Below are 14,565 nucleotides of genomic sequence, written 5' to 3' on the forward strand. Positions count from 1 at the left end.
CTATTATCAAACGTTAAGGGAAAGGGCTTGGTCCTGAGGATATGGTTGGATTGATTCAATTTACATTCCCTGTACATATACCTGATCCCTATGTGCTACTGTGGGAGGCAGTGGAAGATAGGCGTGCCTGGCGTGCTCTGGTCCATGGGGTCACGAAGAGTCGGACATGACTGAACGACTGAACAACAACAACAACATGTGCTACTTTTAGATTTTTAAAGTTATCCACTGCTGGGACAATAAATGCCTTGGGATGTCCCACTGTGGAAAAAATGAGTAATTTTTTTGCAACTATAACCGAGTACTGTAAAGTATGCCCAAGAAATCAAAATGGAAGGGAAAAGCACTCTACCTTTCCTAAAGTTAGAAGGGTGTGGACATGTTAGCAGAAAATTAAAAAACATTCCTGATTTAGATCTGGGTGGTACTTAACTGATGTGTGAACCTTCTAATAATACAGCCTCTGTTTCTCCTGGCAAATCAAGCATCTTCTGGGCAAAAACTTCCTAATTCATCCAGCAGGAGTCCAGCACAATCTCCCACAGGAAAAAGGAAGTGCCCGGCTCCCCCACTTTTCCATCTTAGATGTTAACCCATAGCCCTCCTTTCTGTCACTCTTTCAAGGCCCTTTCATCCTTGTTACTCAGGGAATCAAAATCACTCCCTATGTGAGGTATGTACGTTTTGAGAATTTCCAAACAGAACTTTAAATCTTATACTTTGGACAGACACACTCAACTGCAAAAAGAAACAACTCCCCACAACAGTCCTAGAAGTTCTGTTAAATTCCAGTGCATCAAAAGTAACAGCATAACGCAAATACCCAGTTTCTATCGGTGTATATATATATCAGTTTAAATAGCTGTAGAAGCTGTAAGTAAGGGAAAGATGTCTAGTACTGGAAGTTTGAAACATATTAAAGGAAACATTTGGAGGTGGGGAGCTAAACCACCACTTTCTTTCATTATGGAAAGGGTAGCTCAAATGTCCCCCCAAAAGACCCTGCCTGGTGTTTTTGAGGGTATAATTGACCCCAATCGTCAATTAGATGCAACAAACGTTTGTGGTTAAGCTGGTTATTAGCTGAGAGATTTGGAAGATAACTTTGTATGGGCTAGGGATATTTTACTAAAGTGGGGAATTGCTGTATTGTCTCTTACAGTCTGAGGTGCTTTGTCATCAATGGGTTTTAAGGTGTCATGCTATAAGGAGAGTGTATTTTATTGGGGAACGTTCTTGGAAGTAGCAGTGGAGTGAGATAACCAGAGGGGTTGACAAAAATATAAACAGGGATTCTAAATTTGGTGAAAAAGTGAGTGCCCACTGACTTCAGTAAGGTTTATTCATAAACAAGTAAGTTTGGGACAGAGCCATTATTGTTAAGAGTTATCCAACACCCCTATAAAATCCCCTTGAGGGTTAAGCATAGGGAACAGAGGGCTCCTTTTTGTGGGGTATGTATGGATCTATACTAAGTACCCATATTCATATGGATATATGGTAGTTGTGAGTAGGCTACTTTTTGCAAAGTTCCAGGTTTGTGGACAGGCAAAGTGTGTGTGGCTTGTAGTTAAATGAAGCTGTTTGTGGTAAAGGTCTCCGGAGCAGCAAAAGAGGTAGGAAAGTTGAGGAAGGGGAAGGCTGCCGCCTGCGAGGAATAATCTCTCAGGGAAATGGGGCAAGGGACATTTGTGCTCCATATCAGAGTAAAGTGGGGCTTATGTAGCTATATGTGAGATGCGCGCACCAGGTAGAGAGACCAAGCTACCCCGGCAGGGCCTACCTCCGCGGCCAAGGGCTGCCCTGAGAGCGCTCGCCCCGTCGAGGTTCAGGTTAAGCGGAGGAGGCCTTTCTATCCCGCGAAGGGCGGCGGGTTTGGCCGCTCGGCCATTCGTGCCACGCGGGGCCAGGAGGGCTTCCCTGGGCGCTCACGGAGGGCCACGCGGCTGCTCTCGATCCGAGGGGAAGCGGCTGATGCCGGCGGCAAAGGGGCTGCTACCTATGGACCGGGAGGAGAGGCGCGTCTGCGGCGGCGACCGAGAGGAGCAGCTCCGCGAGGAGGAGAAGGAGAAGGTCCAGCCGGGAAGCGAGGCGAGGCGAGGGAGGGCAGGGCAGGGCAGCGCTGCCCGGGGCCCCGGGGCTCGCGAGGGCGTCTCGCCGGCTGCTCTTACCTTGAACGCCACCGGGAGCGTCTTGTTGCAGCGCCAGTGCGAGGGCAGCACGGAGCACAGGAAGTTGGGGCTGTCGGTGCGCACCAGCTCGGCCGGGTGGTCGGCGATGATCTCCACCATGGTGCGGTTGTCGTGCGGGCGCAGCCGGGGCACCGCCGCCGCCGCCGCCTCCTGGTGCTGCTGCTGCTGTTGTGGGTGCTGCGGGTGCTGCTGCTGCTGCTGGGCGGCCGCCGCCACCACCACGGGGCTCACGTCGCTCATCTTGCCGGGCTGCAGGCTGCTGGAAGGCGGGCTGAACCTCCGGCTGGTGCTGGGATCTACGGGAATACGCATCACAACAGCCACAAGTTAGCGCGTTTCGCAGGGGGGGCTCAGGGAGGGGGCGCTTGTCCGTCGAGGCGGCGTCGGAGCGGGACTCGGGACAGAGTAGAGCAGGAGGATGCGGAGAGGACGAGAGCCGACCCAAGGGCCGGGAAAGCGGGAGGGGGAGAGGGGAAAAGACAGACAGCGAGGACAGAGAAGGGCTGCTGGTCGCTTCTGGGGGAGACCCTGGCGCGGCTGGGGCGGGGGCTTCCCGAGGCTGCGCTCCGCCAAGTCTCCCGGCGGCGGCGGCACCGCGGCGAAGCGAAGCGGCGAGTCTCTCGCTTCCTCTCGGCGCCTTGGCGCTCCAAGTCTCTCCACCCGCCTCTCGCAGCGACGCTTCTGCCTGCGGTTGCTACACGTTTGTGTCCCCCCCTCCCCGCCCGCCGCTGCCGCTTTATTTTCTTCTTTCGCGGGGTGGGGGTGGGCAGGGGTGTGTTATAAGGGGGTCTCTCGGCGAGGAGGTGAAGGAGCTTCCACAGATTTCCTTCTGTCGGGCGGCGAGTGGATCGCCCAGCGCGCCCGGGGCGGGGGGGGGGGACCTCCGCGGGGAAAGGCTCGCTCCCCTCCCGGGAGGTCTTCCACCGCCGCCCCCCCCCTCCCGGCCGGATCAAACTCAAGATGCCAGAGCTTCTCGCGCTTTCCGGTTACTAGTACTGTAGTTTTGTCGCTTCTGGAGCGGGGGGAGGCGGCGGAGGGGGGGGGACACACACGGCTCTGTGGCGAAAAGCGCCTTCGCTTGGCCCACAACTCGGCCGCCTTCCCCTTCTCCTCCTTCCGCAGAAGCCGCGCGCTCTCCGGGGTGGGGAGAAGGGAGAAGCAGCAGTCAAAACAATAACACGGAGGGCAGCAACTGCAGACAGCGGCCGGGAAGGAGCGGGGCTTTCTCAAGTTCCAACTTCCGACTCCCGGGGAAGTAAACGGAGCGGGATGAGCCGGCAGCCCGACGAAGCGGCGGCCGGGGGGGGGGGGTGTCCTCAGACGCGCGCAAGGGAGCGCCGGGCTGGCAGCGGGGCAAGGCGGCTGTCCTAGGCGCAGGAAGGGCTTGAGTGGCTTATTTTAAAGGCCCCCCCCCGCGCGCCTTAACAAACAAGTGGCGGGGTGGGGAACAGATAAAACTTCAGACTTTGTCAGTTTTTGTTAAGAAACAACAACGCGGGGGCGTTCTAGGGAGAATCGCATTGTGAACAGTTTTGGAACAACGGGGGGAAACCGATGCGGTGGGTGGTTGTTTGGGGGGTCCTGAAATTGTGGGGAGGGGCGCGCGGCAAAGGTGGGGGGGGGGGCTTCAAATGATCCGGTTTTGCGGCATTTATCTCTGCACGCGGGGAGAGAAAGGGAGACGGAGCCGTCGGGCCGGGCAGCCCTGAAGGAAGCTGACGAGAGGCGGCAGCACGTGGCGTCCCGGCGCGTCCTCCGTCTCCAGCCGCCTTCAAAACAAACACCACAACGTGCGTCTTGGCCGCCGCCGCCGCCGCAGAGGGGGGGGGGTCCTCGGGCTGCGGCGACGGCTGCTTCGGAAGAGCCAAAGGGTGGGGGGCAAAAACAAGAGCTGCGTTTGGGGTGGGGGGCACGGTCCTCCCACTGAATACTTTACATTATAGACATTTATGCTCAACTACTTTGCTATTCAAAAAACTGCGCAGACCCAAAAATCCCTTGCTAAGGACCCCGCAGACACACAGCGGATCTGGCCGTCGAGCGCCTCCTCCTGCGCCCTCGAATGAGTTAATGGTGCCCTTTCTAAGAACAAAAAAAAACTTGCAGAAGAGGTCCCTGGTTTTGCTTGCTGTCTTTGCACACAAGTGGCAGCAAATTTCGTTTTTCTTAAAAACGCCCGACGTACCCAGGGGTAAAAATAGGGCCGAAACGCCGTCTCCCAGGGCAGATAACCACCTATCAGCTCGACCCTTCTGATAGCTTGCTGCTGCCACCAGACCTTCGTGCCGCAGCCCAGTTGCCCGGGCCGGCGAGAGGGAAAGGGCGCCCGCCTCTCCCCGGGCTCTGGACCCGGGGGCGAGGGCGCTTGGAGGGCGCACCCGGCGAAGACCTGGAAGGCGCGAGCCCGCTTCATCCTCGGGCGCAGAGGAAGCTGGCGCGGAGCAGGGGGGCGCCAAGGCGAGGCGGGAGGGTCGCCCTGAGCCTTTCCGAGTCTGGTGCCTCCCCCACCCATCACCCAAGGAAGCCCCGCGCCCCCATCACGACAACCGGCTCCTTTTTTGGAGCAGACCTCTGGCCATTCTCCTGAGGTCGTCTTCTTTTTTGGAAGTGTCATTGAACCTTGTTCTCGCTTTTGTTTCTACTTTCGTCTTCAGATAGACCTGTTCTCTCCCGCCGTGGTTATGTTTGGCAAGAAGCACAACACCTCCCTATCTCCCGGTGGCATTTTAAGCAGACAAAGCTTGTGTCCGTTGGGGTGGGGGGTTTAGTTTAGTAAGACAATTTCCCCCGGTATCTCTTTCGGCTCTCCGGTCTTCTGGAAGACACTTGGGGAAGGCAGAGGACATCGCCCTGCCGGCCAAGGGGCTATATGGTGGCGGAACTGCACTTAAACAAAAAGCAACAAACGAAACCGCTACTCAGACTTCTTTACACCAACAAAAAACTGCCCGGGTAGGACTAGTTATTGAACTGGTGACGTTTTCCACCTCTAACATAAAAGATTGAGTACTGTAGGCAGTAACGCCTGTTGTTGATTTCTAATACTGTGAGTAACTGGGTTGTGGCTCTTGCTTGCTTATGATTTAGGACATCCCAACCGAAGGCACAAAAAGAAATAAAATAGTGAAACTGCACACACAACTAACAATATAAATTTCTTTATGACAGGGAGATAGGTTAGCTCTTAGCAAACCACCTTGTACGTCTAAACATTATCTGCCGAGTAAAAAATAATGTTTAGATGTTTAAAGAAGCTATTGGAAATGACCAGCACAGAGCTACTTAAAATAGACAACACTCAATTTTAACGTGGAAATAAAAAAAATCCACCAAATGCTTCCACAAAGACAGGCTTTTGGCAAAACTGATCTTTTTTTATAAAAGCCTCTCTGCTGGTCACTTTTCCCAGTTAATAGTAACTTGTGGGATCCCAGAAGGGGATAAAAGTCTTAAGCATTAGTATTATGATTATCTTGATTAAAAAGTAACTGTAGGCTTGAACCTAACTATTTTTCCTTGGATTCCAATGCAATTTGCTCCTATGTTAAGAATGCATAGGACTGTAGCTGTAATATTTATGGAAACAAATAAAGGCTGTATGGCTTTGACAGATATTGTCTGCTATACTGTAGTTTACATGGCTGTGTACATCCTTAAGCTTCTTTCAGCTGCTTCTTCTGGGTGCAAGTGGTGGTTGTGCTGGTTCTGAAGAGTGAAGTCTGGGTCCCTAGAGCCACAAAAAACTGCCAGGGGTTGGCCATCTTGGCATAGTTGCAGCTGCTCATTTTATTATTTTATAATTTGTTATTCATTTAATTCCCCCCTTTTCTACAACAAAACATTCTTAAGTAAGAGTGATTCTGAACAGGATAGTGAATTAAGTGAGTAAAAATGTGAACTGCACATGCTCAGAGTTCATTTTTTAAATCAGGTTTGGCAATCTTTTAGTTTTTTATCTAACATACCAGGAATGTATCTAAATGGGTGGGGCTGTAAAACTATTCAGGGGTCTAAAATTACCTAGCATTATCCCTGGTTAGAATCCAGGCAAAGCTGGAGAACTTCTAAATCTCACTGATTTCAAGGGAACGAAGCATGTGGTTAAACAAGGTACTAGATTGTACCCAGGATAGATTAGCTTCAGTTTAGAAAATAAAATAAGCCAAGTTTAACACAATGCTAAATAAAATGATAACTGTAAATAAATGCTGTAACTGTGTAACATGAATGCTATTTCTTTAAACTGACAAACTTTGTTCAAATATAAAAGTAAACATCTCTCAACCTACTGTCAGAGTGGTGTTCTGTTTTGGGTGTTTCTGTAGTGCTCAGTGCTGTAGATTCATAAAATGGGCAAAAGCAAAACTTTTATCTCAGCAAGGGAAAGGGATTCTCACCATCTTTATTTGTGTGCAATTATCTAGAATCAATACCACTTTTATTCCAAATTTCACGCGTATAACATGTTTTAACAACCATGTGCTGGTTGAATGGGTGCCAAGCATAGATTATTAATGTTAAATAAATCTGACTCTCCACAAAAATGAATAAAGTGTAAATGGGAAATATGTTTGATTTTATGAGCATGTTTTTGTTTGATTGTACTCCTAGCAATTTCATAAATTACTGGTCTAATCAAATGATACAAGCAAGCCACATATCAACAATTTTAATTAAGTCATGAGTTGCCAAGTTGATTTGGTTACCTGTCCAGATCTTGACATTTCTGAAATATAGACTATGATTCAGAAGTTAAAGAATTACGTATTTGATGGAAATGGTGTGGAATCACCTGAACTATATAATCGTTTGGATTATCAGACACAATAGGCCATGATACAATGCTACAAACACTGTGAGAGTCTGGTTTTTGATCCTGCCCCACTGATTTATGATCTGGGGGCAACAAGAGATTCATTGATCACTATCCTAAAATGTGAAACAAAAATATATAGCATGATCCATCCAAAACTAAGCACTTTTAAAGTCCAACTTATATCAACTGTAGGTGAATTAAGTGTATGTTTAACTTGGTCATTGAAATCAGCAGAACTTTTTCTCCCCCCCCCCCCTTGGTTGAATTATACCCATAATTACCTAGCATCAAACAATGGGTTTTGATAATGGAGAAAGATATAAAATGTTCGAATGAGATTTCAGCACAACAAAGGGCAACCAAAATTGTCAGGGAGCTGGAGCAACTCCATCATAAGGAACAGGGTTTGAGGGTGGTCTTTATTGTTTAGAATGAAGGTGAGGAAGTGGGGACAAGATAGAAATGTATAGGATTGTGCATGGCTTGGAGAAAGTGCATGAAGAGTCCATATTTTTCTCCCTCATAACACTAGGACCTAATTAAGTGGAATGGCGGGAGAGTCAGACAAGAAGAAAGTACCTCTTCACAGAGCACATAGTTAAACTATGACATTCCCTCCTCCAAGAGGTAGTGATGTCCACCAAGTCTGGCCTTAAAGGGAATCAGACAGAAACATGGCGGAGATGGCTGCCAGTGGATACTAGTCGTGACAGCTGTTCCTGCCTCTGAACTCAAGCCACAGGGATGGGGGGAGGAGTTCATGTCCTGCTTGTGGACTTCCCATAGGTATATGGTTAGGACACTGAGGAACTGGACAGGCCCTTGATCTGATCCAGTCAGGCGCTACTTACGTTCTTATGAATGTCAACAACGTTCTCTCACAGATTTTCCAGTCAAACGATGGATCAGTGGTTCACAAAAGAGTGTTGGATTTAGATCAGAAAGATCACGGTCCAAATCCACACTCAGCCTTGAAGTTCATTGAATGACCATGTACCATGAACCACCACTCATTCTGATTTACGTATCAGGATTATTCTGAGGAGAAAAGTTGACAACCACCAGTGCCTACAGCTTCTTGGAGTATGAGAGGGATTTGCAAGCCTACCCTTGACGTGATAGCGTTGAGGTTGCCTTTTCCAGAAACCACAAAGGTATAGGCAGGGGCGTACCCAGGATCAAAACTGGGGGGGGGGGACAAGCCATGGTCGTTCAGGTTGTGACATTTCAGCACGGAAAAAGCGAATGAAACCAATGAAACAACAACTGCTGTTTAAGTACAGAGTTGACGTTTTGAAACATTGTGGGGGGGGGGTATAAAGCAGTGACATCCTAAACCTAAAAAAGGACCCAAAACCTGGGTCACAAAGGCTGCAGCCCTAACTGCGCTTACCTGAGAGTAAGCCCTGCTGAATCTAATAGGACCTTACTTCTGAGTAGACAGTAGGACTGCAGCAAGAAACACATTTGGGAATTAGGGCTTTCTGTTTTAAGTCTCAACCAGAGGAAAATGTAATATTGGAGATTAGGGAGAAAGGAATATGAATAGATTGGGGGGAGGGGCTGACGAGAGACCAGATGGTTCGCAATATATCAGAACCACCTTTGTCATTGGGGCCTGGTAAGGACCCCAAGATCTGCTGCAATGATTTTGCAAAGTTTTTTTTACAGATAAAGTTGCTCCAATTGGGAAAGAGGTAGACTCCACTGGGGGAGCAGGGCCGGGGTGGGAGAGTGCTGGAGTCCTGTCTAGTCAAGTTGCATGGGATCAGTTCCAATCTGTTACCTCCGAGGATGTGGACAGGCTACTTGGACTAGTGAAACCAACCACCTGTCTCCTTGATCCTTGCCCATCCTGGCTCATAAAAGCGAACTGGGAAGGGCTGGGCGATGGGCTCTACCGAGTGGTGAATGCTTCCCTCTGTGAGGGAGCCTTCCCAGACCCACTGAAAGAGGCAGTTATTCTTCTTTAAAATATATATATATATTTAGACCCGGCCAATATGACCAACTATTGCCCAATCTCAAATCTTCCATTCTTGGGCAAGGTGATAGCAGGTGGTTGCTGAACAACTCCAGGCACACCTGGAGGATGCAGACCATTTGGATCCCTTCCAATTGGGATTCAGGCCTCATCATGGGACTGAAACTGCCTTGGTCACGCTGGTCGATGATCTTCAGCAGGCTAGGGACAAAGGCGAAAGCTGTTTCCTAGTACTGCTGGATCTCTCAGCGGCCTTTAATACCATCGACCACAACATCCTTCTGGACTGTCTAGAGGGGCTGGGAGCTGGGGGCACTGTTATACAGTGGTCCTACTCCTTCCTCCTGGGCCGTGTCCAGAAAGTCCAGAAAGGGGGGGATGAGTGTTCAGATCCCTGGGCCCTCACTTGGGTGCCTCAGGGTTCCGTCCACTCCCCCATGCTTTTTAACATGTATATGAAGCCGCTGGGAGAGATAATCATATACCATATAAGACCGGTCTTGATAGACCTACATTGGCTTCCAGTACATTTCCAAACACAATTCAAAGTGTTGGTGCTGACCTTTAAAGCCCTAAACGGCCTCAGCCCAGTATATCTGAAGGAGCATCTCCGTCCACATCATTCACCCCAGACACTGAGGTCCAGCTCTGAGGGCCTTCTGGTAGTTCCCTCACAGTGAGAAGCGAGACTACAGGCAGTGTTGGGAACAGAGATATGAAAGCTGTCTGTACAGTATGTAACTGAAGTGCCATACCATTACAAGCCTTTCACAAGGGTTCTCCACAATACTGCCAAAGACAAACCATTTCTTCCCAAATTTCCTAAGCGCAGTTTTTTTTATTCATTCAATTCCTCCTGAATATGTTATGACTTGAGACAGAAACTGAGGCCATGGTTCTGTATGCTTAATTAGGCCTGCCAACTCTAAATTTGTGTATCAGAACATGGAACTGCAGCTTCAATCCTGATTCTCATTTGATTGATTATAGAAAAGGTAAAAAGGTTAACAGTAATAAAAAAAAAAATGGGAGAATATTTAAGGTTCATAAAGAATGAAAGAGGTCAAGGATGAGCTTTTCACATCTTCCTTAAAAGGCATGTTGTGAAGGGAATAAACATTGCATTAAATATTAAATTATCTGGACAGGTGATATTTTGCAGGAGTGAGTTATAAATTATGGGCAGGCAGAATGGGCATCTTGTTGCTTTCTGATCACAATTGCTGAGTTTTTCTCCCTATAAAGATATAAATGCTCCACATGTGTAGCCTGTCTGGATGGATGATTATGATCAGCTGAGGAGATCTTCTTGACTATTGCACATGTACATAGGTCCAAATGGAGTGAAAGTTTCCAAAAGAACAATATGCACAAACTTGTGATCCACTGGGTTGAAAGCAGCCCCACCCTTCATGTATGAGAACCCAGCCCTCCCCCTCCCCCTCCTTTTGGGTCTGGGTTTTGGGGGCTATCTTTTGTTCAGTATTCCACAAAGTCATTGCACTGAGGACTCTGCCCTCTGCCAGGTTTAGGGGCTATAGTGGTATCTATAGTGTGATTCCCAAGTTCTGCCTATCTGCCCTCTTATCTTTGCCCCAAGTTTACATTGTCCTCCAGTCATTTTCCATAGCAGTGAAGAAGGGGTGCAGCAATTTATATATTTAATCTCACATAACTGGATTAATTAAAAAAGTAGATAAACTGTCAAAGGTAGTTATCACACCCCTTTTATTCAGTAACTTCCTTTACAGGTGTAGTTCTATACTGGTGTTACCGGTACATCTGTTGAGCAAGGAGAGTGCCATGCCTCAGCCGGAGGATTCTTTGTCAGAGGATAATCTGGACCACCCTCCCTGTTACTGAGCGAAGCCCAAGACCTGACTGGATCTGAGGATGAGGAGGAGTCAGGATTCTCAGATCAGATGGCCTGGAGGTCATTCCTTGCTCAGCTTCAGAAGTGGAGGGTGATTGGCCCCTGTGAGTGACAGTGCCATAACCAGCAGGTGGAAACCCAACCAACAGCACCGCCTCCTACTCCTATTTAGAGTTTGCAGTTTCTCTGTCAGTTAGTTAAGCTTCAGCAAAGTTAAGGGAACACTCCCCTAGCATTCAGCACTCCTGGTTGTTCCCAGGCAATGAGGCTTCATGGTTTAAAAGGATCCAGGCTCCCTGCAATGTGTCATTGTCTCTACACAATTGTGGTGCAAGGTTGTGGGAGTCATGTGTGGTGAGATGGAGTTGCTCCTTCATTTCTACTATACAGGCAGCACACAGCCCTAGGAGTCACGGATGCTGGCAGCGTTGCAATGAACAGTGTGAATGTTTTCTGTCTGTTTTGCTTTGGCACCCTTTGTCAACTGTGGTGTCCCTTTGCTGCAAGGAATGGATGCAATAGCAACTGTGCTACACATACTTTACATTTGCACAAGTGGCTCCCTGGCATTGTGGGACAAGAGGATCAGGTTACCTTAGTGAGAAAAAAGGGAACTACCGGTAAGTGCTCTCAAAAAAATACTGCAACAAAATAATAAGAAATTGTTAGGGGTTGTGTCCCACTCGGTTATACATGGAGCAAGCCCACTGAAAGTCATGAATTTAAGGTATTCATGCCCATTGGTTTAAATTTATCTATTTAACAATATATATACTACTTGATTGAAATATAACCTCTAGGCTGTTTACAATATATATATATATATATATATATATATATATATATATATATATATATATATATGGTCTACTCTGAGATGAACTTAGTTGGCTACAATTCATGGCTTTTAAAACATTGCAGAGCCAGTGTGGTGTAGCGGTTAATAGTGGTGGACTCGTAATCTGGTGAACCGGGTTCGCGTCTCCGCTCCTCCACATGCAGCTGCTGGGTGACCTTGGGCTAGTCACACTTCTCTGAAGTCTCTCAGCCCCACTCACCTCACAGAGTGTTTGTTGTGGGGGAGGAAGGGAAAGGAGAATTTTAGCCGCTTTGAGACTACCTTCGGCTAGTGAAAAGCAGGATATCAAATCCAAACTCTTCTTCTCCTTCTTGTTTCCTCTGCTTCTGAGCTAGGCTAGAGAATTTCTATCTAGCATTGCACAAGATCCTTTGGAGCCCCAAGCCCCCAAATTCCCTTTACAAAGCCAAAGGACCTGGCATCACATCCCTGCTCCCCTTTCAATGTATGGGCAGATGGGCAGGAACAAGAAAGCAAAGAAAATCAGAGGATAGCAGGGTAAAGAGGTACCACAAAGAAGCAATGGCAGAAAGGTTTCTAACAACGATAGAACCTTCTCCCCCAGAACTTGGAAAAGAGACCAAGAGTCTTGGATACCGTCTTCCCTGGATCTTGTTGCAACATGTATGAAAGTTACTATTTTATTTATTTTATATATATATATACACACACACACACACACACACACACGCTGCCCTTCGTCATATGATCTCAGGGTGGTTCACATAATAAAACACAGGATAAAAACAAACAAGTAAAGCAAAGCAGCAAAACAATACCCCCCCCCAACAGACACATTTAAAAGGCTGTAGAATATTAACCAGCCAAAGGCCTGGTTTTCACCACAAACTCACAAACATGAGGAAGGAAGCACAATATCTAGTAAATATATCCTCTCCTAGCATCTATACACATCCCTACACATGACCCTCCCAATCCACTCTGGAGGGTTCGGAGAAACTCCAGAACAATACAGGGGGGGGGGGAGAGAGGGGAGATTGTCCTATAACAAGAAGAAATGCTGATACTGGTGGAATAATCGTATTAGTGTGACAGTGAATTCCACACAGTATGTGGGAACTGAGCTGAGTGAAACAGCACCATCACACAACTGGCGAAGAGCAAGGAGAGAGCCTTTCAAGGTGACTGGCACATAAACCAATGGCCTCATTCTGGTAACTCTCTTATGTATGGGGTTGCCCATGTGGTGCCCACCAGTATCTCCGCCTACTGTATCCACAAAAGATCTCAGTATATATACATATATATTCTCTCACAAATCCACAGTGCACAAAAGTCTGTTCTCCCTGCTCTGGTCAATCTCTCCTCCACTGAACATGCCACCTCAGCCATGCCCACATTTTGTTGGCTTCCCCTCCTTCCATCTTGGCTGCTTCCAACAAAAAATTAAAAATACATTAAAATATCAGTCATTAAAAACTTCCCTAAACAGGGCTGCCTTCAGATGCCTTCTAAATGTCAGATAGTTGTTAATTTCCTTGACATCTGATGGGAGGGCGTTCCACAGGGCGGGCGCCACTACCGAGAAGGCCCTCTGCCTGGTTCCCTGTAGCTTTGCTTCTCGCAGTGAGGGAACCACCAAAAGGTCCTTGGAGCTGGACCTCAGTGTCCAGGTTGAACAATGGGGGTGGATGGGGCTGGAGACGCTCTTTCAGGTGGAGACATTCCTACTACCATCACACCACCTCCAGAGCATGGCAATTGCACAAGGCAGACTCTCTCTCCTCCACTCAGCCTTCCTTTCCATGGATGTCACCTCCTCCATGGGTTCCAGGAAGGTCACCTCCCCTTTCAGATTCCCCCTCTTGGGACTGGGCCACCATCTTCTCCAGCTTCTAAGATGTTGCCCAAGCTACAGGCACTTTGGACTCTTGCCAGCCTCGGCAGCTGCAACCACCCACATGTGAAGACCGTGGTGAATGACGTTCTGAAATAATTACACGTCTACCTGATTTAATTATATATACCTAATTTTAAAACTGTTGATTTTATCCATATTTTGATAATTTTATTAAGTCTGTTTGTTTCAAAGTATATTTTCATTGCTATTTGAAAATAAGCATGTTATACTATTTTATGTAAACGATATTTTGTTTTTACTAAGTGGCATATAATAGCTAAATTATATATATATCAAGTTCCTCACTAGGATACCTTTTAAAATCACCCCCCTTTCTCTGACAGTCCTGTTAACAAGCAGCAAAGACGCAGAGATTTTACCACCTGTGGTACACACAACCCAACGATCCTATGACAAACTGTATGTTGCCCAAACCACTGGTGGAACTGAATGGAGTATCCTGGAGGCTTGGCTGAAATCCTAAACAGATGGACTCATGAGGCTACACTGCAACATTTTATTGCAGGTCCCACTGGTTTCTTTGTAGTGCCCAAATCAGAAAATATAAGGCATCTGGGATTATACCTTGATTGATGACCACACAGTACATCTATGGAAGGAAGAAGAGTTTGGATTTGATATCCCGCTTTATCACTACCCAAAGGAGTCTCAAAGCGGCTAACATTCTCCTTTCCCTTCCTCCCCCACAACAAACACTCTGTGAGGTGAGTGGGGCTGAGAGACTTCAGAGAAGTGTGACTAGCCCAAGGTCACCCAGCAGCTGCATGTGGAGGAGCGGGGAAGCGAACCCGGTTCACCAGATTATGTGTCCACTGCTCTTAACCACTACACCACACTGGCTCTCATGGCCCATACCTTACTGGTATTAAGCTTATTTAAACCAGGAGTGGGGAACCTCCAGCTTGCTGTTCAACCTGGGTCCCCAAGGGGGTCCAATCCATGAGGCCATTTTGCCAAAA

General features: G+C 47.7%; 2 protein-coding genes across 5 annotated transcripts in view; one reads left to right on the plus strand and one right to left on the minus strand.

The window, feature by feature from the left end:
* The window catches only part of RUNX2 (RUNX family transcription factor 2), a 178,747-nt gene that overhangs the window by 101,920 nt on the left and 62,262 nt on the right, over positions 1-14,565 (minus strand). For all 4 annotated transcript variants that reach the window (XM_033145591.1, XM_033145593.1, XM_033145592.1 and 1 more), the window contains one exon: positions 2,172-2,488. In XM_033145591.1, the coding sequence (XP_033001482.1) occupies positions 2,172-2,488 (317 nt within the window). The remainder of the gene's footprint in view (positions 1-2,171; positions 2,489-14,565) is intronic.
* The window catches only part of SUPT3H (SPT3 homolog, SAGA and STAGA complex component), a 231,597-nt gene continuing 219,532 nt past the window's right edge, over positions 2,501-14,565 (plus strand). The window contains exon 1 of the mRNA XM_033145597.1: positions 2,501-2,518. The gene's annotated coding sequence lies outside the window, so the exon portion shown is untranslated. The remainder of the gene's footprint in view (positions 2,519-14,565) is intronic.

The sequence above is a fragment of the Lacerta agilis genome, chromosome 3 (assembly GCF_009819535.1).
Source record: "Lacerta agilis isolate rLacAgi1 chromosome 3, rLacAgi1.pri, whole genome shotgun sequence".
In the NCBI taxonomy this organism is placed as follows: domain Eukaryota; kingdom Metazoa; phylum Chordata; class Lepidosauria; order Squamata; family Lacertidae; genus Lacerta; species Lacerta agilis.